Below are 27,983 nucleotides of genomic sequence, written 5' to 3'. Positions count from 1 at the left end.
CCTCATTCCAACTTTTATTTCATATAAATAATCCCTCTACATCAGATTTGTCAACTTTTCAGTTTTTTCTCTCACCATAAAGAAGAAACAGCTAAGCCACAGTTGTCTGAAAAATCACAACCCAGGCACCAAACAAAGTGCATTGAGCAAAGTGTTAATGAGCAGGAAAAAATACACTTAGAACAGACACAAGCTGTCCAGTCCCATTCCCAGAGCCTGGATCAGACTCGGTTCTTCCTGGGCATCATTACCTGCAGTGTCACTTGGAAGAAAGGAAAAAAAGGAGGGAATGGAGGACCAGTGATGGTTTTTCCTTACAGAATGGACTCTAGGGCAGTAAGGTTTTTTTATCTCTTCAACACAGTCCTGGACCAGGGCAATGTAAAATTCCTGCCTGGCCATGTGTCCAACTGTTCCTGGGGCACAACAGCTCTTGAGCTGAGACTGTGTGTTCCAAGGACCATGAGGCAAGCTGGCTCCTGGGAAATGCTGGCAATGACTCAGTCTGACTGGACCAAGAGCCAGGTCAGAGACCTGATGTACAAAATAATAATGAATTAAAAAACTAAACAATTGCAAATAGGTTTTTGAGCCAGTCAGATAAGGAAAATCAGCTATTAACAGTGATGGAGAAGCTCCAGGACCTGGAGCAGTTTTACAATCTTCTATTTATCTGTTTTATCTGTTGGATAAGTCCAAATAAACCCAGTCTGGGCTTTGGTGGGGTGGAGATGTTCCTACTGATAAAACACAAAAGCTGCATGCTCTGTTTCTTGATAATACCTGGTGTGATGCCAGTAAAGTCTTTTGAATTTGGCACATAGAGGAAATTCCCAGGCTTGTGCTTCATGATAGGTGTCACGGGTCTGAGTCACGTGGGAAAACAAATGCTTGTCTGTGCAAATATTAGTTTATTAAAGCAGCATAGAGTATTTCAGTCCACACGTGCCAACCTGATCTCCAGGGCAGTCTGCCAGCCTGGTCAGCCAACGTCCTGCAGGATATTCCAGGCAGTCTCCACATATACCTGTCCCAGGGACGCTTACTCTGGCATCAGATTTTAGAGCATCCTTGAAGTGAGGGTGATGCCCACTCTGCCCTGTCATTCAGAAGTCACAAATTATGTTGTGTTATTCCTTGTGCCTTCTCCTTAACTGATAGCTGTATTCCAGCTGGGTCCTAGCTTGCTGTAACTGGAAAGCAGCTAGAATTCCTGCATGTTTGTGCTTGTAAAGCTCCTCCAGATCCTCCATTTGAAAGGTATCTTTAAGGCCAGGTCAGAAGGTCTGCAGAGCAGCTTAGAGAGGATTCCTGCTCTCTTAATGAAACACATGGCTATGGAAGGCACAACCAGGAAGGTGAAAATGTTTAATACAAAGTCTTGGACCTCCAGCTCCAGTTTGGCCTGGGTCCTGCTGCCAACTGCTTTGGGCAGTGTGGTGGGGGAGGAAGATTATTGTGCTGTCCCCCTCCTTGCCGTGCTGCAGGGATGCCCAGTTACGCTTGGGAAGGGGGCACGGAGTTTGCTGGGTTATGCACACACCTGGTCACCCAAGCAGGCACCTTCCTTGGCACAAAGCACTGTCCTGATGTGCTCCTCAGCCTCTAAAAGGGGAGGACAGCTGGAGGCTCTTCAAGGAGGAGGTGCTGGCTTGATCTGTGCTTGTCAGAAGCGCTCCATCCATCCATCCATCCATCCATCCATCCTGCTCATGCCCTGCAGCCCCTGCCACTACCATACACCTCTGCCAACACTTCAACCACGTGCAAACCTCTAGTACAAGAGCTCTGAACACAACTTCTTCACCCACCTACTGAACTACACCCTAACACCTCACCCCTCTGCTTTGCCAGTCACCTCTTCCTGCTGTTCCAGTTGCTGGCACAGCCCCTGGCACGTGCCTCCAGCCTTTGGGGAAAAAACAGCGTGTGTGCCCAGAAACCCAAGCCATAAGTTTAAAAAGAATTAGTCATTAAATAAAATAAAGTGCATCCAGTAGACATTTCCTTGGCTTGCCACGCAGCTGCAATATATGCCAAACAAACAGATAAGTGATGGTGTTTTCTCTGTAGGGTGGGAGTGTGTGCACCCTTCCCTGGCCTTTCACACACGGATAGGGAAGGGGGATGCCAGAACTGTGAGTGGGTGCTGATGGGGACCCCACATTGTGAATGGTGCTGAAGGGCACTGCACAGGTGCTGAAGCTGATTTCATAGAAGGTAAAAGAGTGAGGACAAGCTTGTGCTCCTCTTCTCCACTGCCTCCAGCACGTTATCCTGTGAAACAAGAGCAGAGACAGCCGCAGGATTATCAGTCTCCAGGGAACTGCTGAGCTGTAAATTAAAATGTCTGCTGATTCCACCCTGCCCTTCCTGCACAGCTGGGGCTGCTTGGGAGGCACCACTGGGGCATAACCCAGATACCTGCTGCCAAATCAGAACAGGAGCAGTGGAGGCTCTGCAGCCCAGGGGATGAGCTGACTCTACCAGTTTGGATTAAACACTCTCAGTCCTCCTCTGGGATACATCAACTTTACTCTTTCCTTATATCTCAGGAACAGCAATCCTGATGTGTTCTTGTGTGTGCTGGTTCAGCACCTGGAGCACCAAGAGAAGAGGCTGATTTCAGGTAGGGCTTTGTGATCCTTCCTGGTGAATCTGGCCTGGGTGTGCAGCACTTGTGAACCCCAAGGGCAGAGGCTGAATCAGCTTTTCCTAATGAAAAACTATCCTGTGAGTGGAGCCTGCTGTCCTAGAGCTGCTCCTAGACCCAGACATGCTGAATTTAACTGGGAAAGGCAGAATTTTTATTCTTTTCTAGTTGCCAGATGCTTGGGTGCTGCTCAGAATTGCTGAGCTGGCATTTTGCTGCATCCATGTTTAAATCCATAGATCTGCCTTTTGCTGATGCAGATTTCAGCACCCAAAGCTCTCAAGAAAAGTCGGGGAGAGGGATATAAAAAAGAAGAGATTAAATCCTCCAAAGGCAGGAGAGGTCACAGGAAACTTGGCTTGCATAAAAAAGAAACTTCTCAAGGAATCATCTAAAGACACAGCCACATGTATTTAATAAGGAACTGCACTGAAATCAGACCCGAGGTGCTGACACAACTGATGCTATGTACAGCTGAGATGAGATTGTTGCTGGAGACTTAATTCCTTCTCCTGTCTGTGTGCAGCAGTGAGGGCTGGCTGTGTCCTGCTGCCCAGGGCTGCTCAGTGCTGTGGCAGCACACTGGGATTTAATGACACTGGGAAGGGCCAGAAGCAGACTGTCAGTCACACTTGGTGGTCCAGATATTGTAAAGTAATGTGGTTTATGAGTCTGAGCTGACTCCAGCACGAGTCCTTCTATTGTGGATCTATTTGATCACTGATGCTTTCAGAAGGCTCTGACTGTGTTTCAGTGCTGGGAGACAATTCCCTTTCCTGCTTTGCAGTACTATCCTTTCAATACAGACACCTTCTTCCCATGCATGAGTGAGTCTTTACAGCCAAGACACTGGTGGGCTTTAAAGTCATTACTTCTCATGGTAATTAGCCAGAGTGATTAGCCTTTCTCACATTTCCCACTGTATCCTCTTTCCCATACATAACTCCAGGGCCAGTGGGAGATGGAGCAGCTGTGGGCTGGCTGTGAGCTGGGGCTCAGGGCAGCAATGCCACCTTGTGCTGCCTGGGCTCTGCCACCAGAGTGGGAATTGTGTGGTGGCAGAATTCCCTCTGTGTGTCAGTGTCACAGGAAAGGATTGTCACAGATCACTGCTGTCTGTCTCACACCTCCCAGCCTGGCTGGCTGGGCGATGTCACTGGGATGGCCTTCACAGCCAAGCCAACAGCAGGTCCTTGTGGGACCTACTGGTCAGGCCCCATGTGATGGAGGGATGTGCAGAACTCCCTGAAGCTGCAGCTGAACATAGCTAATGAAGGTCTGGGATAGCAGGAACAACTGTGGGATATGAGAGCAGCTCCATTCCTGGTGTTTGGAATGGCAGCAGCTCGCCCATCAGAGCCCTGAGTTATGTTTAGACGTGTTAAGCTGCAGTAAGTGGCCCTCAGGATTCAGCCATGGTGAGCTTCCAAGTGCTCTGGAAGCCACCTTGTCCTAATTTTCCATATTTATTCCTGGGCTTTTCCAATACATTGGTCCCTGCCCCAGCATTGTGTTCTGGCTTGGATGTTTCTTCCCCTTTGCTGATGTTCACTACCCACATATCTACAGAGATCACAATTCCACTGCTTTCTGCCTTCATTTTCCTAGACTAAACAACATTCCCTCAACAGCTCTGGAGCCTTCCCTGTGTGTCCCTAGTCTCTTGCACCATTCTCACAGAATCCCTGTGTTTTCCAATGTTAACGCTCTCCTCCCATGTTGTGCCATGACTCTAGAGATATGGAGACAACTATGTCAAGTCCCACTCCCTGACTGCATAAAGACCGAGCTCTCCACTTAGGTGGTACTCAGAGGTGCTCTGGGAATTTAAAATGCCCATGGCATGAGGATGGGCTCCAGAGAGTGGTGTGGGCGGCAGGAAGGACCAGGGAAACCAATGCTATTCAAGGCAAGCCCTTGACCCTGCCAATCCTAGGCCAACTCCCCAAACATACCAGCAGATGGTACCTTCCTGTCTCCTGAACCTCAAGGAAGCTGGTTGTCCTTCGGCAGCTCCACAGCTGTTTTGGGAAGTGCTGGTTTCTGCTTGTGCTGTTTCCTGCACCAACCTTGGGCGCTGGTTTGCATCAGAGCCGACCTCTGCTGACCTCCTCCGTCCTGCAGCACTCAGGCCCTGCCTGCCCCACTCCTGTTTACGTCAGCCAGTGCAGCAAGGTCAGATCCCTGGAGCTGCTCTGGAAATCTACCCCCAGCTGCATTTTCTCTAAAGATGTTAAGATTAATTTTCTCAAGAGAATTCAGGGAAAAGCTTCTGTGGTTTTTGTGTATCGTTTACTTCTCTGGGACTTGTTGGACATTCTCCAGGGATTCCAGCCCTGCACTTCGAGTAAATATTTATTCCTTGTTATTTGAAGCGAAGGATGAAAGCCCCACCACAGCTCTCTGCACAGCATCTCCCACTGATTTGAAGGTGCTGGAGATTTTTAGTGCCATAAATAGACATTGGGAGGGGGAGCTGTGAAACCCACGTGGTGGCTGCACAGGGCTGCACTTGTGCAGGAAGGGATGTGAGATCTGCATTTAATGTGAGTAGGACACGGGCCCCACGAGCCGGGCAGGGGGCCAGCACATCGTTATCACTGAGTACAGATGTTTCCAGCTGTTACACGTACCTGCTGAGCTCTGAAGTGGACTCAGGGCCCTATTACCAAACCACGGGAATCTCCATCGCTGAGATGAAAATGGACTACTCTAATTTATCGTTTCCTCTTAGTTGGTGTCTAATTAAAGTTATCCTGAGCAAGCAAAGCAGTCATTAATTCCTCCATCCTCTAATTTGGTGGGAATTTTGGGAGATTGGAGAGGCGTAGCTGGACAGTAATCTCCCACTATGTCCATCCAGGTGTTTCATAACATACTCCTAAATGCTGATGGAATTAATTTCCCTCACTTGAAGGAATTTTAGTTCAAACATAGAACCAGCTCCTACTGGTTCCTGATGTTTTGTCTTTTTGAAATCACTATGACGCTTGCACTTCTCCCTGCCTTTTATATGGATTGGATTATAGGGAGAGTCTTTGTTAGCAGCTTAGCCACTTCATCCCTAAGCTCATTTGTACCTCTGGGAGGAATACTGAGCAACACCAGGGGACACATTGCTGTGTAGGGTCTGCAGAAAAGCTTCTGGAATCCGGGAAAGGCACTTGGTGGGGGGATCTGCCTGCCTGGCTCTGAGCAGCTCATTGCCTCCCGTGCCTACTTATGGAACAGAGCTGCTGCCTCTGTGCAGGAGAGAGGCACGAGTATCCTGAGAGCCACTCCCATGTTAGGCAAGCTGAACTGTGTTCTGGGAATACTCATCTCTGTTTAGTGTGATGTTCTGCTCTGTGGGACATTGCCTGGAAAAAGCACACCTTGCAAAGAGCCCCTACCCTCTCTCCTTTCCCCTTCCTCCTAATTTCTACCTCAACTTTGTGCTTGTCATCCGTTGTTCCTTCTCCTGGCTTTGCATTTGCCTTTATGGAAGAAAAATTATTTGTTTGTGTGAAACCTGGAGCATTGCTCCATAACTGGCTCTGTTCTCCCTCCCTTCTGTTTGGTTCGTGGGCCTTTACACCAGGAATCATCTCACCCTGTGTATTTATACACTGCCCTGCACATCAGTGTTACCATGTGTAATTCAAAGTGTAGCACTCACAGACCTTCTACTGGAAGAGAATCCCACATACAATCAACCTTCTCTCGAGCTCTGCCCATGAGATGGACCCCTGTGGCTTTGCAAGTGTTTTGGGGAAGGACCACACTGACCTCGAGTTGTGATCACCCCAGAGACAGAAATAAACTCATCCCACTGAGGTTATTCCTCCCATCCTTTCTAAGGTCATAGTTTCCCAGGAATAGATCAGTATGTGCCTTAACTAATGTATGTCACCAACAAACTTCAGCAGCCCAGTTTTCTGTCTAAATTTTTGTCTGACTTTGCATTCCTTCCCCACCCACTGCAGGACAGGCCTTTGTGATCCATAGATTTAATTACCTTAGAGATCCATAGCACTGCTAATGAACATTTCTAAACAGTTATCTGGTATGATGCCTTTGTACCTCAGAAAATGGAGTTGTGGCTCTGTACTATGGCTGAGAGCATTAATGTGATGACTCACCTTATGTCTCAGGCAAGCTGGGGCAATCTGCTAGTTGTGAGTGTCCCCACTGTCCTTGTCCTTGCAGTCCTCAGGCTGGTCCCCTTCCCCAGACTGGGATTTTGCCATGTCCTGCTCAGGCACAACAGCCTTGTCAGAGCTGGCTTTCCCTGGGGGCAAAGGCTCGTGGTGTTCAGTGCCTTCAGCATCTTCACTTCCTTTCAGTGCAAGTGCCTGTCCCTCAAGAACAGTGGTTTGGGTCACTTCTTCCCCTCCTTTGCTCACCAGCTGTCCTTGGTCTGCATCCAGCCTGTCTCCTGCTGCTGTGTCGAGCTTTCCTCCGTGGCTGTTGGAAGAGTTCTCAGAGGACTCCTGTTCCGAAGCTGGCTGCTTCTCCAACCCAGCTCCATCTACATTCGCTCCCATGGGCAGTGACAAGGTCTCCTCGCTGCCAGGCCTGGTGCCTTGCAGAGTGTTCTGTAGGCTGCTCTGTGAAGCAGTGCTGTCAGTGCTCTCCTTCTCCTGGGAGACGTCAGCAGTGCCAGGCTTCCCATTGGCATCTTCCCCAACATTTTCCTTGCTTGGCGTGGGCCCTGGCTCTGAGTCCCCAGTGCTGGCCACAGACACCTCTGTGCTGCAGCCCCTCACTCCCCTCTGCTCCTCCTTCTGGCCATTCTGGGCAGGCTGGACCTTCCCACTTCGCAGCCGCTGGGAGGAGGAGGCCCCGTGATCCTGGAGGCTTGGCTGCTTCCCCTTTTCCTCCAGCTCAGCTGTGCAGTTCTCTTCCACCCCCTCGTCACCTCTGCTCTTCTGCCTGTCCATACCAAGGCTCCTCTGAGAAACAAAGGACATATTAAGTTTAGCTTATTAAAATACCAGTATATCGTATTTCTAGTCTGTGATGGTTCTGAAAACCTGAGAAAAAAGGATGTAAAAGGATGTAGGTGGAGAAGTGTTCAGGGACCAGAATAGGTGAGGTGGTTGTGCGGACAGAGGGTCAGGGTAAGAAGTAACCAGGCCATGTGAGGAGTGTTAGTGGTGAGTACAGTTACCCAAAACCAGCTCTATTCCAGCTCTGGAATAGAATAGAGATTCCTTGGTCCCTTGCCAACCTTTCTTAATGCTGAAATTATTCAATATTCCTGATAGTGCATGTGTTTGCAAATCTCAGCTGCCAGCCTGCAACTTAGGAACTCACCTGGCCATCAAGGTCATCCTTCACAAGAGACATGTCCTCGCCTTCTTTTGCATCCCATCTGTCAAGAAAAAGTAATCAGAATTTAGGCCTTGAAGTTCTTAAAAAGCCAGTGTCCCTTGCCTGACACCCAGACAGGGATTTCTTCCAGGGCCATGTATTCCTTGTCTGAGCCTCTTGTCCAGGCCTACCCAGAGACACTCATTTGAGATCACTAAATCTTAATGAACTGGTTGTTGTAATTCTAGTTGTAATGAACATATGAACTTCAATTGCCAGAACAGACAGTTGAGTCAGACTAAGAAGACAGAGTTTGCTTGTGCTGATGCCTGCCAGAGTCTGGGCCTGCTTGCCTGACAGTGCCCAAGTGTCCCAGGTCTCCACGACAGCAATCACAGAGGCAGATATTGAAGGCTAAAATTACTTTGAAGTAGCTTGGAAGTCAGAGAGACTATTTACAAGGGCCTGCAGTGACAGGACAAGGGCCAATGGCTTCCCACTGACACAGGCAAGTGTTGGGTGGCATATGCTTCCATGTGAGTGTGATGAGGCCCTGGCACAGGTTGCCTCTTCATAACTAGGCAGGGAGTGAGGTGTGGATGTGCACACCATGCTGCCAGCTCCTCACCTTCTGGCTCTGCCTGTCAGTCTGTCCTTCCCCTTGGCTCGGCTGCTCACAGCAGGCACTGCCTTTGGCCCAGGGTCGCTCACATTGACTCCATGATGTCCTCCACCTAGAAAACAAGTTAGAATGCCATGCAAAAGCAGGCAGAAGCAGCTGATGGACCACTGAACAGGCCAACACCCTTGTAATCTTGGACAGGACCTCTGAGGTGGGAAGCCTTTGAAGCTGTGTGCATAATGCACATATATTTTCTAAAGTAATGAAGACAATAAAGAATTTAGGGTGTTTCTTTTGTGTTTTTTTTTTTTTTTAAATTCCAAATTCCAATTCTAACTTTAAATCTTATTCCTTGGATACAGTCTTACTTGTGCTGTTCTTGGAAAACTTCTCCCCTGCACACAGCTATGAGAGCAGCCATGTGGTATGTTCCAAAAGGCTCTCCAAATCTGCAAGTGTCTGGAGAGAACATTCTCCCTGAGGGATATCAGAGGTGCTGGCATTTAGTGGGGTGACATAACACAATTCTGTGGTTTACTCACCTCTCCCATCCGCAGGAAAGGACCTGTGCTGGAATTTCCTTGCATTCCTTCCCCCTGCAAGGACACAACAAAGGAAGCACTAAAGTGAGTGAGGGTCTGTAATGGACAGGCAGAAAAAACCTGATGTTCAAATAGGGTGTCATGAGGGAAAGCTTTGTTTTGCCAGTCCATCTCCTGAGAAACAGGAATCAGGATGGACTTATGCTCGTAAAGAAGCCAGCATGTGCCATAGGGATCAGAGATGATGTGCTCTGGAATAGGACTGCCTCTTAAAGGAGTGTGTGGGAAAGGAGGCGGGGCTGTGCCTCCACACTGTGTTGTACCAGCTTCCAGAAGCCACTGCTCTCCCTGGGAAGGTCCAAAGCTCTAGCACCCAGCTGCTCAAATCCCATCCCCCGAGCCCTCTGCCCAGCAGGGAGGGCTGAGCCCCCAGCTCAGAGGTGTTTGCCCAGGAAAGCAGAGCTTCACAGCTGACAGCCACGACAGCTGCTGTGGCACTGGGATGCGCACGATCAGCGTTCACTAGCGTCAGGACAGAGTCTAGGTGTCCCTTGCCAACCTTTCTTACTGCTGGGATTATCCAAGGCTGGCTCCCCATCCTTAACAAAGTCCTCTTCAAACCTGCAGGTTAAAAACAGGCATTGTCAGACCTGACCATCCTCCTCCAGTGTGCAAAGTGTGGGCAGGAGCCCTTGGCACGATGCAAGCTCCGGCCTTTGGCCTTCTGCACCTGCCCTCAGGCAAACCTGTGCAGGTTTCTCAGCAGCAGCTGAAGCAGCATGTGCTAACTGAGGCTGTGAGGTAGTTCTACCCCAAAGAAGAACCTCTAAAACCTTTCATCAGTACCCATATGTATATATTGCATGTTATGAACCTCCTATAGATGTAGGGTGTACTCCACTCTGTAGATGTATAGATGTAGCTGTACTACACTCAAATGCAGCTTCCCAAGCTTCCAAATACAATCTGAAGTAGCTTCAGGATTTGTCATCTCAAATCAGACCATTTGGTTGGCTTCTAGCCCTGCTTGTTATATATTATGGCTTTTCTCTTAAAAATGGATTTTTGGAAAAACAGTAGGGCTCAGGGCTGTCTTGACATCAACACTCAGCCCCCACTTCAGTCAATTCACCCCTAATTATTGGGGTCTCGGCAACTGAAAATTGATGTGTTTGATTCCATTCCTCAACCAAATGACTGTCCCACCTACCTGTCCTGTGCAAACTGTTCTATCACCAAACCTTTGTAACAGTCTAACTCCGCACCCTACCAGAAGCTTTTCCTGCTACAGGAGCCAAGTCATCCTCCAAAGCTCTCTAGCTGGTGTGACCCAGCTGAACCAGCACAGTCAGAGGGACAGTGATTAAGGCAGGGATGTGTCCAGCCCCATTCCCAGCTGTCCCACATTGCTGTTCTCAGCATTGTCCCTGTATGACACAGGTGGCCTTTTGAAGTGACCCCCTTGCCCTGCAATGCCTGAACAGGCTCAGTTTGCAGAGTGGGGAGGATTTAGGCATGCTGGGCTCTCCTGTGCTTAAAAAGGACAAAGGAGTGGGGGCAGTTAGAGAACCTGTGGACTAGCAATGCAAGTTTGTCCACCCAGGTTTCTGGAAGAGCACCTGTACGCTCCTGCCATTAGATTTGTTTGTGTGGAAATGGAAGCATCCTCCAGATGCAGACTGAACCTTGGTTCATGCTCTCCTCCCTCCTACAGTCCATATCCTGGTTGGACCAAAGGCAGGCAATCTTTGTCAGCACATGGTATCCCCTCTCAGGAGAGCTCATATTAGGAAGAAAACATGAGAATCACTCTGACACCAGATCCCACTTATGGGCATGCTCTGGGGAGGAAGAAGCAGCAGTGTGGATTTGGTCAGGCACATGACAGCATGGGATTCATAAGTATCTGCACAAGATCCCACCTCTGGCTTTAGGCCTGCTGCAGGCAAAGCACCCTGGGACAGGGAAGGACCTACATGTGCTCCGACTTCTCCACATCCCAAGCCCGTCGCCACTCGCCCTTGGCGTTCTTGTGACGTGCCAGGCGCTCCAGGTCAATCTGCTCTCGCTCCCTCTTCCAGCGCATGTACTCCGAGCGCTCCCGGCCACTCATGGGGAAACTCGGGTCTCCAGGGCTCTTCTGGACTTGCTTCCCACCATCCTAGGGGAGGGAAAAGAGCTTCTGGTTAATAAAACTGTCTGAAACAGCTGCATTCAGGGTGCTTTGTACTGTCACCACCACAAATATTCAGGAATATTTGAAAACAACTTTGGACAAGGTCAGCTCCTTTCTCTGAAGTGCTGTGTGCACACCAGGACTATGCTTTACCCAAAGCCCAAATACACTGGGGCTTTTTGGCTCTACAGAAGGGAAACTGAGGCAGGAACCTTTGCTAAGTTTTATTTATGGCATAGAGTCAGTTCCTGGAGTGCTTACAATATCTCTCAACAGGGTCTGAATGATGAGTCCCCCAACCTGAAGGCTTTGGGATACATAAATTGAAGTTACGCCTGTGAAGTCCTTTAAAGTGAGAAGGCAGGGAAGGAAGCCAGCCTTGTGTGACCACCAGGCATCCATGGGAGCCCACAGTCACAGAGCTGCAGCCAACCCTGTGCTCAAGAGCAGCATTCTCAGAGCAAAGGGGCTCTTTACCTTCACTGCTGTCAGGCTCCTGGTTTATCACTCCTCATGACAGACTGGTTAAGGGCTGACACTGCTCAAAAATTTAAAGCTTAATGGAAAGACAATTCAGAGCTGATGGAGCATGTGGGGGGGAAGTAGCCCAGCTGTCAGGTTAATGGATGAGGTGGAAGCAGGAGCTGACAGGCTGTGGTGTGTTGTCAAGCAACAGTGTGTAGGGAATAGCTTAGTGCAGAGCTGAGTCCTGGGGTGCTAATTACCAGCAGATAATTCATCACCTCATACACGTGTCCTTCCATGCCAGCCACCTTCACACCTTCCCCAAAGAGGAATTAACTCCTCAGCCCTGCACTGCGGGTAAGAGAAGCAGCAGGAAGAAGGGACTGAAAACCCTGTTACCAAGGTGACTCACCTGCGTGGGCCGGAGCTGGGGTGGCACCAATTGCTCCTGCATTCCTCAGCTGGCAGGAGCTGGGGACCTGACACCGTGTCCCCAAGGAGGGAGAGGTGAGCGGGTCCTGCCAGGATGGACCCTGATGCATCCATAAAGCCAAAAGCAAGGGAAGGACTGAGGCTGATGCCTGTGCTCCCTTTTGGGGAGAGGCAGAAATGGCTGGGGGCCTATGCATCAGGAGGAGTCGGTCCCTCACCTCAATTACAGCGTAGCTGTGGTTAGCTGGACCACAGGCTGTTGTGCTCCCCCTTCCTGCTCTGGGGGGCTCAGCTGGATTTAGTGTCTAAGAGCCCATCTGTGTCCTCCTAATGAATCACACTGAGGTGGGGTTATTCTATTTGTGCTCCATTAATTAAAGCATCTGCAGGCTCGAGGGAGCCAGCATGTCTCCAGGCTTTGCATTAAACAGTCAGTGGGAAGGCCTGTGCTTTAATTTACCTCCATCCTACTCATCTCCTGCTGAAGTGAGGAGCTGTAGCTAATACAGCCTGAGCTTTTCAATCCACAAGGAAATGGTTTTGAGAGAGGAAACAGCCAAAACTGTGCTGCCACAGAGGTGAGCATGTTACCCTTCCTAACATCCCTATGGCTGTGTGAAGGGCTTGAGCAGCCATGACAAGGTATGGAGGCAGGTTCTTGTCACCTTTCCAGTGCTTCTTGCTCCAGGTGTGTCAGCAGCTTAGCAAAGTTTTGTATGATGAGAGTGATGAACAGCAGGAGCCACATCAGAGCACAAGGCTGCTTCACACAATTACAGGATGGTTTGGGTCTCAAGAGACCTCAAAGGTCACCTTCCTTTAGGATTATGGTGGGAAGGCACATTCTACTGGTTTCCTCTTCCAAGACAAAGGTCCCCACAAAGGGACCTGGGTCCCACTCACCTTCCGGCTGGGCTCACTTTCTGGCCCTCTGTCACTCTCTGTTCTCCTCTTCTCTGCTGTTCTCCGCTCTTCTCCCTGCAAGAGAACGGACACGGACACAGGAATTATTTCAGGATTAAGCAAGGATTCCTCGCCGGGGAATCAGCACCTGAACCTATGCTGACCAGGACATGTAAGAACTTCTCAGAAAAGATCAGCAAAAGAGGAAGGATTTTTTCTGGGGCCCCAAATCAAACTGATGTAGAAAAAAAAGAAGTCAGAAAGCAAGGAGTGCATAAGAAAAGCATCCCAGAGGTCATTCCTTCTCCCAGGCTGGAAGCAGAGTGGTGTCCTGCATGGTCCTGTTTCTTTCCAAGGCAGACCAAGTTTCAGGTACTTTTACAGATTTGGGCCATTTTAGAATTCCATTGTACAAGATCTGGATAGCTACAAACAGGAGCTATCTGGTGGAGCTACAACCCAGCATGGTCAAACTAGGAGTGATTTCAGTCCCTGGCAAACATGGCATCCTTCTACCACGGTCCATCCCTGCTCCCGTGGGGTTTACCCATGCTGCCACCAGACTGACAAGCTCTGCTGTGGTGCTGATATTCCCCAGCCTGGCAGGAGGTGACAATCAGCCTCTGTTTCTCAGTGAGCTACAGGCACCAAACACAGGCCAAGCCAGGGGTTCTCTGTCACACATGATGAATAATTGAGACAGAGCCATGTCAGAGGCCAGGGTGAGATTGCAGTGGGTCTTAACAAAACAGTCTGCAGAGCATAAAGATCTTTTAGGAAAGGCTTCCTGCCTCGTTGGACAGCTACAGGGGTGGGGCTGTGGGGGGCTGAGCTTGTCCTGCTGCCATTTTGCAGTGCCAAGCAGAACTGAAACACAAAGAGGAACGTGGCAGCACAAACTGCCAGCTCAGCCCTTCCAGAAAGCAGCAGCGTGGTGAGGTCCAGCCCAGGCTGGAAACAGGACTTTTATTCCATGCATTCACCAGACACAGCTTTAGTTTTACAGGGAAAACTTGGGATATCAGTCTTGATACCTGCAGCTCTGCCCAATCTCCTAAGGCAACAAATGCTGCTGCAGCTTGTTCCCATGTATCCCATGGAATCATGCAGGGAATGAGCTGGGGACACATTTTTGGGGGATTGCCCACACATGCTAAGTCTGAGGCAGGTGGGAAATGTAGCCATACAGTTCATGGACTGTCACTGCACTTGGTGCATGACAGCTTCACTGGTCTTACTTGTAGCTCCAGTACAGATGGAGGTTTGTTCAAACAGATACTTGGAAATAACAAGGAAAATTTTAGCTATATTGTCCTGGGATTTCTCTGCAAAGATTTGGGAAAAATGCAGATGGGTCTGCGCTCAGAGAAGCTGCCCCTCACCACATCCTGCCTGTTGCAAAAGGGGATATGGTGAAAGATGACACTGGGGATTTATTTCAAAATGTTGCTGTGTAAACTTTTATAACCAAAAATGCTCCCTCTGGACTCAAAATCACCTGCTCTGGCAGCCCTGTTTGAAGAAACCTGTAGTGAGAAATTGAATGACTCTCTGCAGTCCCAAACTGAGCATTTACTGAGAGATCAAACAGCAGAAATCTGGAAACTTTGCTCTCCAGGGCCCTACATCCCAGTGGCTGTCCCATTTGGAATGGTCGCTCATCAGTGCCCACCACAAACCTGGGTCACAGAGACACTGCACAACCCTTCATCCTTTTACACCCTCACTGCAAGTCAGCTGCCTTTTGCCTCAGTCTGCTTCTATTTTTGCTTCTCAGAGGGCACTGTGGAAAATGGAGAAGACCACAAAAATGTAGTTCTTTTGTACCAGGACAGCGGGTCTGAGCTGTGCAGAGAACAGTCAGCTTGGCTCTTGCACTGGCTGAGGAGCAGAATTCCTGTTGTCCTGCTGTCCCAGAACTGCTCCTCCTGTTACCACACACCCAGGCCAAGAGGGACCAAAACATGTTTTTCTTTTTCTTCTCCTCTCTGCCCCCAAAATTAAGAAAAATGACATGGACGTTATCATTCCTAGTGTAACTGTTCCTGCAGAGCAGGAGGAGGACACAAAAGCCTGAAGCAGTCAAGGAAGATTATGATTGTTTATCCTGAGGTTCCTGCCAAGATTTCTCAGTTTTTCAGTCCAGAGTGGCCCAGGGTGGGGCCCAAGGTGGGGCAGAGCCTGCTCCAAACCAGCCCTGGGATCCCAAATGCCTTTTGCCACTGGGTCTTTCTGACTCCCTGGCACACATATTCCCAGCTAATGTCACTGTGCAGTGGTGACAGTACTGATGCCATTATCCAGCCAAGCACTGGTTGGTACTAACAGTTCTCCAGAAGCTTTGACAGGCTTCCATATCTCTGGGCTAGTTCAACGCCTTCTTTTTTTAAAAATAAGGACAATCAGATGAGTTAAACAAACCCTTTATACCCACCTCTCCAGGCACGTGTCAGCACCACAACTGGCATTTCTTCTTGAAGAAATGAGGAGATTTTTGTAGAAGCTTAAAGCCGTTTTTCTAGTGCTCAGATTCCCCACTGGGCAGGATTTTTGAAACTAGTACATGAGAGGATTTTTTTATAACTCTTTTGAAAAATCTGCCTCCTTAATTGTGCTGCCTGAAGGGAGCTAAAGACTTTTCAGCCACCCTCTCTGCCTATTTTTCCCTCCCATCTGCAATGTAAAAGCAAGTGTTTCTCCTGCCACAGGTTTGGTTCCTCTCCTCTGCAAGCACCAAGTCCGACTCCTCTGTGTTAGTCCCTGAAAGCAGCTTTTGTGTCTCTTGATTACAGTCATTTCTGATACACCATCCTGGGAAACTCTGTTAATAAAAGGACAATTTAAAAGCCCTGAAGCTCTATCAACTGCCCATTTAAAAGATGATTTGTAACCTGTTAATTAACCATTGTGCTGCACTGGTCCTGGGCTGCTGGCTCCCAGCTCTAATGTACTAATGAGCCTGAAACACTGCCAAAGCATGGAGTGGCTTTTTAGGGCTAAAAATGAAGGATTGTCTGCAGCCCTACATGCAGGAGAGCCCTGAGGCAGGTTTAGGGGCAGCCAGGCGGAGATGGATCCCAGATGTGGCACTTCCAAGCCAGCAGCAGCACTGGAGGTCAGGAAGCTGCAGCAGTAGAGCGATGGACTCTGCAAGGAGACAGGATAATTTGGTCCCTTCAGCCCCGTGGGCTAACAGAGAGTGAAAGAGTCTTTCTGCTTATGGCACTGGAGCCGTCTCAGAAAAGGAGATCATGAAAGCATCTTTTTTCCCTTGCATTTCCTTTGGTAGCTCCTATCTCAGCTCTGCTGCAGTCTGGGACTGACAGCGTGGGGTTAGCCAGAAGCACCACGGGCAGCAAGAATGGGAGCAGGTTTCCTCTTTGGAGATTGTTTTGTTTTGTTTTGTTTTGTTAGTTTGGTCTTTTTTTCTTTATTGAATTTCATCAAGAATAAAAATAGAGAAAATGTGTGGTAATGAGGATGCCCATCAAATACTTTATTGGATAAATATGACACATGCACAGAGGAGGAAGCAAATTTGACAGGGGCCAGGCTACTGGAGGGGGAGTGATGGATGTGACTCTTTCTCCTCGGCCTTTGTGGGAACCCCAAAAGAGCAGGGAACCAGCTGGGGCACAAGGTAAAAAGGCCCAAAGGATGAACCATGCTGGGGTTAATGAGGGACTGAAAGTTAATCCTTGAATCAGGGGTCCCAGCTCAGGTCCTAACACACAGCTACCCAGTCACTGACACCCCACCAGGCTCCCCAGCAGCTGATTATTTGGGGATGAAAATGAAGTTTCTCTTTTAACAACTGATTAAAGGAGAGAAAAGAAAAAGTGGCAAGAAAATGGTGGTTTCCATGGCAGAGGATTAGCAGGAGTGTGCCACTGGAACATGTGCTGCTCAACATGCTCATAAATGGTCTGGAAAAGGAGCTGAAGAGAGGGATGACAGTTTGCTGATGATACTAAATCATCCAGGGCAAAGAATGTAATTTGCCCGGAAAGAGCTGCGAAAGATCTCTTGACATTGAATGCCTGCATCATAAAATTACAGCTGAAATTCAATATCAGTAATAGAAAATAACTCACACAGAGAAAAATGTCCCTTCTTGTATACACACACAGAGTAATGAGTCCTGAGCTATGATTAACAGTCAGGAATGAAATTTTGGTGTTACTGTGACTAGTTCTCTAAAAATGTTAGCTCAATTATTTAGGAAAAAAAAAAAAGCAAAGAAAATGCAAACTTGCTGGGAGAAGAATAGAGAACAAACCAGAACATTGTTATGTCACTGAGTACATCCTGGAGAGCCCGCAGCTGGAATACCATGTGCAGTTCTGGTCTGCTTGTACTGAAAGAATATGGTAAAAATAACAAAAGCACAAATGGGGACAATGAGAATGATCAGAAATAAAGAACAGTCCTCAGCAGACAAGTCTAAATGGGGACAATCTCTTAAGTTACGTGAGATAGCTGAGGGAAGATGTGAAACAGGTCGATAAAATCATTTGTGCTTTGGGAAGTGCTGGGAATGATCTATTCACTACTTCCCCTGATGCAGGAACAGCACATGGAGCTGTCAGGGAACAAGGCTGAACAAGTCTGGGATTCCAAGCTTCCATGGTTCTATGGCTTTAGCCAGTGCAGCCTTAGGCCCACCCTCATATGCTCTGAATCTAGATGCTTTGAGGCCAGTATGAGCAAGGCATTGCCAAAACCAATACATGGATGCTCAGCCTCAAATTTCATATTCCATAATAAAACCAGATAAGAGATGACCTTCCAGGGCAGTCCATACACTTAAGAGACCACAGGATCTAAAGCCAACATCCAGGCACTCCTCCTGTTGCTCTATCCTAGTACAGCCCCAACCTTGATGACCTCAGAGACAAGTGTTTGAACAGGTCCAGCAGAGAGCAGAAGACACTTGCCTGGCACATTACAGAAGTACATTTGACAAGCTTAAAGGCAGAAACAGCACAGTCAGGTCAATCCCATTACATCCAGGAATGTTGGTGATGATGTCTGTCATGGGGACTTCTGGGGTTACCAGTGGCTCAACCAGGCAGCTCATTTAAGCTTTATGGCATTCAAAACACAGCTTGGCAGCCACAAGAAAGGAGCACCTGAACTCCTGGAGCCTAGGTAAGCCCTGGGGAGGAGGAGAAGCTGAAGATGAGTGTGGGTAGTAGCAGCAAATGGTTGGCACTATTCCAGAGAGGGGCTGCAGATGTCTCCCAGCATTCCTGGGTGGTTGGTAGCTACACCAAGTGTGTTTTCCTACACAGTCTCTGACCCTGTTTGCTGCAGGCATTCTTTCTTATCTGTGAAAGCTTCCAAAGAGGAAAATAGCACATGCCTCTGTGTGTGTAAAGGGAAAGGTATTTGTAAAGAAGTATTTGAAATATGTTTCAAAGATTAACAAAGTTCAGCCAGTTCACTCAGCAGGTGATGGCCAGGCACAGCAGGATGTGGTTCAGAGGCAGATATAGCCCAGCTCTGTTAACGTTTAAGTGGTGCAGTGAGTCAGGAGGACACTGCTCCTGTTCCAGTCTGCGGTGTAGCTTCAAAGAAAAGCTGGTAAGAGACAAGGTGAGATTCATGCCCCATATCTAGCAGTGCTTTCATCAATCCTTCCAAAGCAGCATCTGTTGATGAACTCAGTGTGTTTAGGAGGCTTCTAGCTTTAGCTAGGATCACAGGGGAGGGAAAAGATTGTGACTTTCTTCTTTCACATGGATGGAAGGCAGAGATAAGGAGATAAGCTGCCCTATTAACATAGAGTGTCTCCCAACATCCTGTGGCTAGGCTCTCCTCATGCCAGCAGAAGTGGATGCCATGGATAGGTTCCAGGCCAGTCACTAGCACTGTACTTACCTTCTCCTTGTTGTCCATAGTGATGGCAATCTGCATCCTCCTTCCCCGTCGGAAAGCCACCAAATGGTCCATCTCCTCCTCACTCAGCTCCGGCACTCGGCCCGGGCCAGGGAAGCTCTCGGCGCGCTTCTCGCTGACGATCCTCTTGCCCTGGAAGGCACAGGCTCAGTTAAGGACACCCCCATCAGCCCTCCTAGGAGAGTGGCCATCTCAAACTGCAAAGGATTTTGGCCTGGCAGAACAGAAAATGAGCAGAACAGTCAGACCCCTTGGCTCATAAAGCTGCCACCCCACTGGAAGGGATCTGTGATATTACAGAGGTGTGTTTACCTGAGCACAACACCAGCATGGTGGGATTTACCTTGCTTAGATAATCTGCAGCATGAACACTGAAGGATGGTTTTATTTTAAGCTAGTGTCTGTGTCTTAGAAACAAATGTGAGGTTGTCCCCTCCCCATACAACATGTCCCAATAAAATGTGAGGCTACCTTAGAGCATAAGCCTAGAAGGTGGAGGAGAAGGGGAACAGTGGGGTTCATTCTCTTCATCCTTGTCCACATAGCAGTTACTCCCCTGAAATGTATTAGATTAGCATTTGATAATTCATCGATTCATAGTCATTGTGTGTTTGTATTTCTGGAATTATTTATTCAGCAGTGGAATACTTAAGAAACCTGATATATAAGCTCCTTGAGCAAGGGCAGTTTACCCTTCTCAGATATTATTTACAGCTGTCTGTATTAGTGTCATGATTTCACTACATGGATTTACATCTGTTTCTTATTTTGTTAATGATCTTTGTTGCTGGCTGATGTCCTGCCAGTGCCCTCAGCCATCAATTCCACAAAATGAGCACATCTTTTGTACAAAAAGATACTCATTCTTTTTCTCATTTAAAAGTGTCATCTTTCAGGCCAGTCATGTGCCTTTTTATTTTTGCCTTACAAGGAAATGAGAGACTTAATAAGTCATATCCATCGTTATCTCTGATCTTTTTCTTTTCTCTTCATCCATATGAAGTCTGCTCAACTTCACCAGGGATGAAGGAACCTCAGCAGCTTCCCTCTCTAAAGGATGGTGCATTTTACTCTGTTTTCCACCCTGAGCTTTCACATTTACTGGAGCCTTGATTTAAAAGGTACTCAAAATCTCCAAGGAAACTTTAGTGAAACTTGGGAACTTTGTTGCTACAAAATTGTTTTTAAAAACAAAAAGCACACCCAGACCTCTGGTTTGTAGGGAAGACATGCAATCAAGGCCTTTGCCATGACATGTGATACCAAGAAGCCTCACATTAACCTCATTTTCCCTCAGCTCTGCCAGGAGTGCAGATGTTAGCAAGGAGAGAGCCTTCCTGTTCACAGCCTCCATCAGCATGACCTTTTTTACAGCTTCTCAGTCATCGGGCTTCCTAGCACATGATAAATGTTTTAGGAGACACTGGAGTATTTCCAGCAGCAGAACCTCAGTCTCTTGTTTATTCATCTTTCACATTTGTGTGATTTTGCTGTTTCAGCAGAGATAGTTCTTGAGTCAGCCTGATTCAGGGGAGAGGAGTGGTCTGGCTCTGCCTGTCCTGTCAGCCCCAGATAAACAGACATGGTGGGAACCTTGTTACATATTCCCTTGGGGATTTCTAGCTCTGCTTTTGGGTTCAGTAATTCTAGGCTGTACTGCTGAGGTGAGAACTTGAACTGGAGACTGGCCTGTCTCTGCCCTACCCAGAGCACTTGTGTGAGGTGTTTGGCATTCTACTTAACATAATTTTTTTATTAAGAAAGTAAGCCCAGAGATGGTTTAGAAGGCAACAGCAAGCTATTAATCCACAAGTTGTACATCAAGCATTTATTCATCTTAAGTCAACAGCTGTTCCCTAGAGCTCTTCAGTGTTTAGGTGTTGATGGCTCATCCTTTAGACATGTAACAGGGTCACAGATACCTCTTGCCAGGGAGGTCTGGCACTGGGAGGATATTTGAAGGTGACTTCATCACTTGCTGTCTGAGAAAGTCTCTCATGAGACCCAACACAAAGAACCTTGTGCCCAAACACCTCGAGCTCAACAGAAGCCTCAGAGAACATCACTGGATTACAGGGAGGTGACACCATCCCTGGGCTACTGGATGTTAAAAGGCATGGTGTGAAGGCTGGTGTGCTGACAAAGTCTTTAACCCTGCATTTATTGAGCAGATGGCAAGGAAGACTCAAAGGAAATACAGGAAACAGCTATTTAACATAGATGTGGCAGCTAGACACATCCAGGCTGGGAGACCACCAGATTTTTTGTGTAATACCCTTTGCTCTCCCTCCCTTTACCACTCCTTCCCTCCCTTCTTCCCTCCCTTCCTCCCCATTTTGCTTCTGGCTAAGCTGCCTCGCCTGAAGGCACATTCTGCTCAATGTGTCTGCTGACATGTGTCTTCTTTCCTTGTTTCCTATTTTACAGTCTGGGTGATCTCTCAGCCTGCTTGTCCCACATTGGGAAATCCTGGTCCTTGGTGTCCCAGCTCCCAGAGTGAGAGATGTCATATGAGGAGAGCACCCATGCAGAGCCAAGAGGGACAGAGAGCAGGTCTACAGCCACAGCGCCTGGCAGAGCCAACTCCTCCCCTCCACAGGGCTTGTCCTGGGTCATTCCCTGCCTGACAGAGATCTGGGACTCTGGCACCAGCTCTTTAGCTTAGTCAGAACTACACCACTCCCCATACAGAGTCACTGTAAGGTGAGATGTGCCCATCTCATGCCTGAGGCATGCCCCAGATTGCAGAGGCAGTGTTAAAAATACTCATCCGGGGCATGCCAGGAAAAATAACAGGGGAACAAAGGAAACTCCTGGACTTATGTCCATTTTTTGAAACTTTCCAGCTGGCTTTCCTTTGGGGCATCTCGCTTGACTATGATTTAGGTTATTGATGATTTGATGTGAGTGGTTTCCTGCACAGCCAAGGATCTCTGGTGCTGAGACCTTGCAGTGGTCACAGGAAGGATGGTGGTGCCTCATTCAGTCACACCAGTGTCACCAAGCAAGCCCCTCTTTCCAGGCACAGCAATACAGCTTACCACCAGACTGGCCCAGGAGAGCAATAAGTTGACTGATCCCTTAGAAAGGGAACTGGTTCCACCTGGCTGGGTGGAGGGTGTTGCTGAGGGGGCTAGCAAGGCCTGAGGGCTGATTCCTGGGAATCAAATATAGAGAGGGAAGCATGTGGTAGCTCTGAGGTTGTGCTGAATAACTGTGAAATGAGAGGAAACAAGCAGCAAGGAACTGCTCCCTTTGGATGTGACACGCTGGACAGAAAGCTCAAGTGAGAGGCAGAACAGAAGCTCCTTTGTAAGGCAAGAGGCTGCAGTGTGAGAGCAATCCTCTTCCCTACTCACCTTTGCTTTGTTGTCCATGGTAACAGCCAGCTGCACCCTCTTCCCCATCCTGAATGTGAACATATGATCTGCTTCCTCCTCCTCCTCCTCCTCTTCCTCACTGGCAATGCCAAACCCAGGGCTTGTAGGACAGGGGTTGCCCCTTTTCTCACTCACCACCCTTTTGTCCTGGAAAATGAACCACTTCCATTAGCAAATCCAGAGCCTTGACTCAGGGATGTGATTCCCTTCCCCAAACACACCTGCACACAAGCGGGAAGGCAGCTACAGAACAGCCCTTGCCCCCAGGAAGTTCTCTGTGCCCGGCACACTGCTGTGACATTCCTGGGGAACAAGGGGCTTGTTGTCTGCTCAGCAGCAAAACCCACAAAGACAGCAGGGCTGAAAAATCCTTTGCACTTACAAATCTGACATTTCAGACTAAAATGCCAGAGTTATGGGAAAGAAATGCCATCCTCATCTCTTTCTGCAGCACACTGAGTTAGCTTGGGAAAGCCCAAATTCTGCTGAAGGTGGCCTTGGAAGCCAAGTGGATGGCTGAGGGTGGTGCTCACCATCGAGAGGCCTGGGCTATCTTGTCCATAGTGTTCAGTCTGGGTAATTGCATCTTTCAGGTCCTGTATGAGAGAAAAATGTGTGCAGCAGCACCCCGAGAAAGGCGAGGGCCGTGGCCGGGGTGGGAGGAGAGCAATGCACTGGCCTGGATCCAACAACCCGGAGTGCTGAAAGCAGGGTGGGCTGGCTCAGCAGGCTCTGCATGAGCTCTGGCAGAGAAGTTCACCAAGGGGTTAAGGCAGGACTGGCTTCCCAAGCCCCATGCTGCCAGGATGGGTGGACAGAGCTTATCAGATTTGATCCAATTAGGAAGGAAACCTGGGACTCACAGTCTCTGGCCCAGGGCCACTTGCTTTGCTCACTCCCAAAGCCTAAGGAGACCATAAGTTTTCCATGGCATTCTCAGAGGCCCTCCTGATGCCTCCAGTGACACACACATACCTGATATACTCTGCCTACATATTTGCAGTGATGCTGACACCTGGGACCTGTCAAGGGCCAAGTGTGCCTGTTCACACACCCAGTCATCTGCCAGTTATCTCTTTGTGCATGGGTAGAGGTGCCTGGGCATGGCTGGAAACGTATGTGCAGCACCTAAAATCACTTTGATCACACATCTCTGCAGAACTCACACACACTTTTCAGGGCTTAGGATGTATTTCCTGTGCTCAAAGAACTTTGTTGTGGATGGTCTCTCTCAGAAATGCCATTTTGCAGGAGCAGGACTGGAGTGAGAGCTGGCCCATGGTGAAGGAGAGGCATCACTTACATTGTGAGCTTTGGTGATGGTAATAGTGAGTCCATCCTGTTTGGGCCTCCTGGAGGTAACAGCCATTCCCTCCTGTTCCGCTCGCTTTTTGTCCTCTTCTATTTCCTGAAACACAGATAGCCCTTATCACAAGCCTGTACCTGGATGTTGTTCATTTTCCTGTTTAATTCTGCTAAATGCACCCACCTCCACCTCTAAGAGGGAGTGGACCAACTTGTGTCCCAGTTATGGGATGCAGACAGAGGAAGGTGGCAGTGTGTAAGGAGATGCTGCAGCAGTGAGACAAGTGTCAGTGTCTGTTCTCTGAAGCAACTCAAGAATTGTAGTTAAAGGCTAAGGTAAAGCCTAAGCTAAAGGCAGAGCTCTACCCACCTTCTCTGAGTGTTTCCAATACAAACATGCTATCTAAGTAACACAGTCATTCTGACTGTGCTGACAATCTACACTGTGAGTTGAGGACCCCAGATCAGAGCTGGGGAAGGTAAGGACTTGCAGACTCACCTGGTACCTTCGTATCAGTGCTTCATTTTTTTTCCGCAAAGCCAAGATTTTCTTATCAAGTTCAACATCTTTCTGCTCTTTCTTCCTTAACACAGCATCATCCACAGCAGCATCCTAGAAACACAAGGAGCAAAGCTCTTCTCAGTCATTTTACCAACAGGATGAAGCCTGCTCCTTCTGTCTGGACAAGGTGGGAAGTGAAACAGTCTTTCCCATAACTTCTCCCTGACTTTTCCTGACAGAATTCACATTTCCTTTTCTTACAATTTTTGTTCAGCAATGAGGTAGTTTGAGCAAAGCGCTGCTGCCCCACTTTGATGGCTGTCAGTGGGCTCCAGAGTTAACACCCTGCTTATCTGCATGCAGTACATGACCCTCACCTTCACGTGTTCTCAGGCACCTTGTCAGACATCAGTGAGGGAAAGGCAGCAGAACCTGCTCATGACACAGACCGCAGCTCCTGCACCTGCCCATCCCCACTGGCATCCCTTGTGAGGGGTATCTGATCCTACAGCCCCTGCCAAGGGCTGCTTCACCAGGACACAGAGACACAGGCACACATCTGCGTCCCAGTGGGACAACAGGAACATTTAAACTGCCTCCACACATTCTTCTGCTGGACAATGGGATTTTGTCAAGATCTGTGGGAAACAAATGGCTTTTCCACTGCCATTCATCATCGGATATGCGACAGGTGAGCAGATTGCCTTTGTGGGTGGATACAGTTCCATGGGCATTTTGCAAGGCTGATTAAAGCCAAATTCGGTGTTTACCTGAACAGAAGCTGTTCTGGGAGCACTAAATTGGCAGGTTCACTGTTTACTGAGCTCTGGGGTGTTGGCTGCTGAGGGTGGGATCAAAGTGGTGCATGCCCTCAAACACACCCCTTTCATCTTCAGATTCTTTTGAAGGAGAACTGGCAGAGCTGCCGGCTTGAGAAAAAATTTAAAATTCCTGCAGAGGTTTTATTCGTGCTCTTCTCTTTTTAAGGCAAAAAATGGAAAAGGCCTGTCAGGCTGTCCTCCCTCTGCCCATTTGTCAGCATTTTGTCTACACTGCAAGACGGCTGGTATTGGGGGGAGGGAGTCTTTCCATTTCCAGCTGGAAACAAGTCACTGGAAGGAAAGTTTGCTGGTGTTCAGCACTTCTCCTTCCCTTTATTAACGAAGCCATTATGGTGTTTCTCTGTGCACAACCTGTTTCAGCAAATGCTGGGAAGCTGTGGGCGGGAGGGGTCGCTCACCCGCACACCCGGGCCCCGCGGCCGAAGCGCCGGGCAGCGTGTGGAGCCCACGCTCAGCTCCCCGGGGCTCACCCATTGTACACTTCAGCCCAGTCAGCGTTTGCTCGTCAGCTGCCGCTCCGAGCCAGCCGATAACAGGGGGCCGGGCCATGTCCTCCCTTTCTGGAACGAACCCGCTGCTCCAGCCCGTGCTGGAGCTGATGCTCAGGATGGAAAGTGGCTCCACCGTGCCCTCCCCAGAGTAAAGCTCTTCCGGGGAGCCAAGGTGCCCGTATGTCACCGCGACAGAGAGTTATAAATGGTTTTGGCAGAATAAACGTGCGATGGCTTTGAATCAGCAATCAGCTGAACCCAAAGCCTCCGCGAGAGCAGGGCACAGCCACGGAACGAGAGGCCTCATTCTATTGCAAATTAAAATGTCACAAAAGGAGAAAATTGAAAGCTATCGGCTTTAGGCTTCAGTTAAATGACGACATCCCGTTGTGTGACAGCCCCTCTCCTAAGTGGCACACACTCTGGCTACGCAGCTCCTTGGGGGCTGGAGGGACACCTCGCTCCAGACTGTCTCTGCGTGCAGTGTTTTCCCATACACTTCTACGATCGCCTGCTTCCACAGCCAGACCTCGGAGACAGCAGGGTTGGGAAAGTGTGAATGGCGGGGAAGGGGGGGAGGGAAAGGGGACAGGAGCGGCCCGTACTAACGCTCTTCTGCGTAAGCAAATGTATCCGCTCTTTTTAAGAAATATCCTCTTCCTTGACAGCTGCAGCTGAAGCCCTCACCAGCACAGGCACCATCTAGCACTGCCTGCGTTTCTGTTTGTTATCTGCCTCCCGGGAGACACCTTATTCTGAGGCAGCCACCACAACCTGCCCCGGCGAGGGATGTAAACCCCGGCACCCAAAATGCGCTCCCCCCAGCACCCCTCCCGCGGTGCGGTACGGCTTGTTTGCTCCCCGTGCCTGCTGGCAGCCAGGCGAGGCAAGAAAACAAAGCGACAGCCGCCGAAAGGCCACCCTGAAGGAAGCGAGTGCAAGTCCTTGCGTGGCCTTTTGGGGTGAGGGACCCCAGCGCCCCCGCCCCTCCCAGGCCCCGCGCAGGCAGCACTCACAGCTCGGTGCATGTTGGACATCGGCGGCGGAGCCCGGCGGATTCCAGAGCAGAGCTAAAAGAGGAGAGCCATCAGACGGCCTTTCTCAGCACTGGTTGCACAGCATACAAGATCATGTTTTGATTACAAAAGCCTCGTCTGGGCTCCCAGCCAAGAGCACTGGCTGCCTAATATACCAAGCACAGACAGGGTTTGGAGTGCCTGTGTCCTCCTCTCCAATCTCACTCTCTTTTTAAAAGAAACACTCCCCCTTTTCCCCCCTCCTGACTCCTTTTAACTTCCTGATGCCACAAACCCTCGTTCAAAGTGGGAAAAGCCGGCTGAACAATGACGGATGGATCAGCAAACAGCTTGGCTTCGCTGCGTGGCCATTCACGGGGTCGTGTTGTTTGTTATGCATGGCTGGCTCCACGCCTGGCGGGGCCGGGAAATATCTGGGGTCCTGCACGTCTTCTGAGTGTGAGTGTGTGCACGAGCCTTCATGGGAAAACATGGGTCAGATTTGCCTTTTTCTGTTCAATTTCAGTATTCTCTGGGAATGACTTCCCCACTGTTAAAGTGGGCCTTTCTTTCAGGAAGGAACAGAAGAGTGCTGTGGGGTGGGCATCACCAGCTGGCAGCAGGACTAGCAGGAAGCACACAGCCAAAGCAGAGGGACTCCTATGAGTCCCTGTCTGAAAGCTGCCAAAACAACTCTCAGGAGAGTCACAAGTAGCAACAGGGTTTTGAGGGAACAGCATTCAGCTGCTGCATCTTGAGTCACCACATGAACCCTTACCTCACCATAGGATATCCTGAGTTGGAAGGAATCCACAGGATCATCCAGCCCAACTCTTGCCTCTGCCCAGACACCACAACAATCCCACCCTGTGTTTGAGAGCATTGTTCAAACCCTCCTGGAGTTCTGTCAGCTTTGGGGCTGTGCCCACTCCCTGGGGAGCCTGCTCAGTGCCTGACCACCCTCTGGGGGAAAGAAACTTTTCCTGATATCTAGCCTAACCCTCCCATGACACAGCTCCAGCTGTTCCCTCAGCTCCTGCTCCTGGTCACAGAGATCAGAGATCGGAGCTGCCCCTGCCACTGCCCCTTGTGAGGAAGCTGCAGACCCCAATGAGTCTCCTCCAGGCTGAACAAACCTCAGCCATGTGTCCTGGCCATGTGCTACATTCTCCCTCAGCACAGACTGGCTACCCTCTCCCTCCATCCTGAGGGACATAGATCGAGTGTGAGGCAAACAGCAGATGGAAGTACACCAGGGAATGTTTTGTTGCCCAAGGATTGATGCACAGCCCCCCCTTAATGTGGGCTCTTCTATGTTCATATGCTAAAAAAACCAAGCTGGTCCACTGCTGCCCACTGTCCACTCTAAACCTTTAAGCAGTTCAACTCCTCACAAAATTCGAGAAAACTGACCTGAAACCTGGAGTAGTTGAAGGGAAATCTGCCAAAGACTTTGCA

The 27,983-nt window shown here is 49.1% G+C and overlaps 1 protein-coding gene across 2 annotated transcripts; it reads right to left on the bottom strand.

Annotated features, from left to right (window-relative positions):
- Positions 1-6: 6 nt before the first annotated feature.
- CCDC9B (coiled-coil domain containing 9B) lies at positions 7-27,983 on the bottom strand. 2 transcript variants are annotated; one of them, XM_058027032.1, is made up of 15 exons: positions 27,939-27,983; positions 26,526-26,579; positions 24,174-24,287; positions 23,673-23,777; positions 22,903-22,965; positions 22,349-22,516; positions 18,972-19,121; positions 13,089-13,163; positions 11,089-11,273; positions 9,672-9,733; positions 9,113-9,166; positions 8,577-8,682; positions 7,952-8,009; positions 6,775-7,587; positions 7-2,277 (listed from the first exon to the last, which is right to left on the bottom strand). In XM_058027032.1, exons 2-14 carry the CDS (start codon positions 26,544-26,546, stop codon positions 6,805-6,807), a joined length of 1,944 nt encoding a protein of 647 aa, XP_057883015.1. In that variant the 5' UTR covers positions 26,547-26,579; positions 27,939-27,983; the 3' UTR covers positions 7-2,277; positions 6,775-6,804. The 2 variants fall into 2 exon arrangements, with proteins under 2 accessions (XP_057883015.1, XP_057883014.1); XM_058027031.1 differs by lacking the exons at positions 22,903-22,965; positions 27,939-27,983 and having other exon boundaries at positions 26,526-26,730.

Source organism: Melospiza georgiana, chromosome 6, assembly GCF_028018845.1.
Source record: "Melospiza georgiana isolate bMelGeo1 chromosome 6, bMelGeo1.pri, whole genome shotgun sequence".
In the NCBI taxonomy this organism is placed as follows: domain Eukaryota; kingdom Metazoa; phylum Chordata; class Aves; order Passeriformes; family Passerellidae; genus Melospiza; species Melospiza georgiana.
This window is presented reverse-complemented; position numbering and strand designations above follow the sequence as displayed.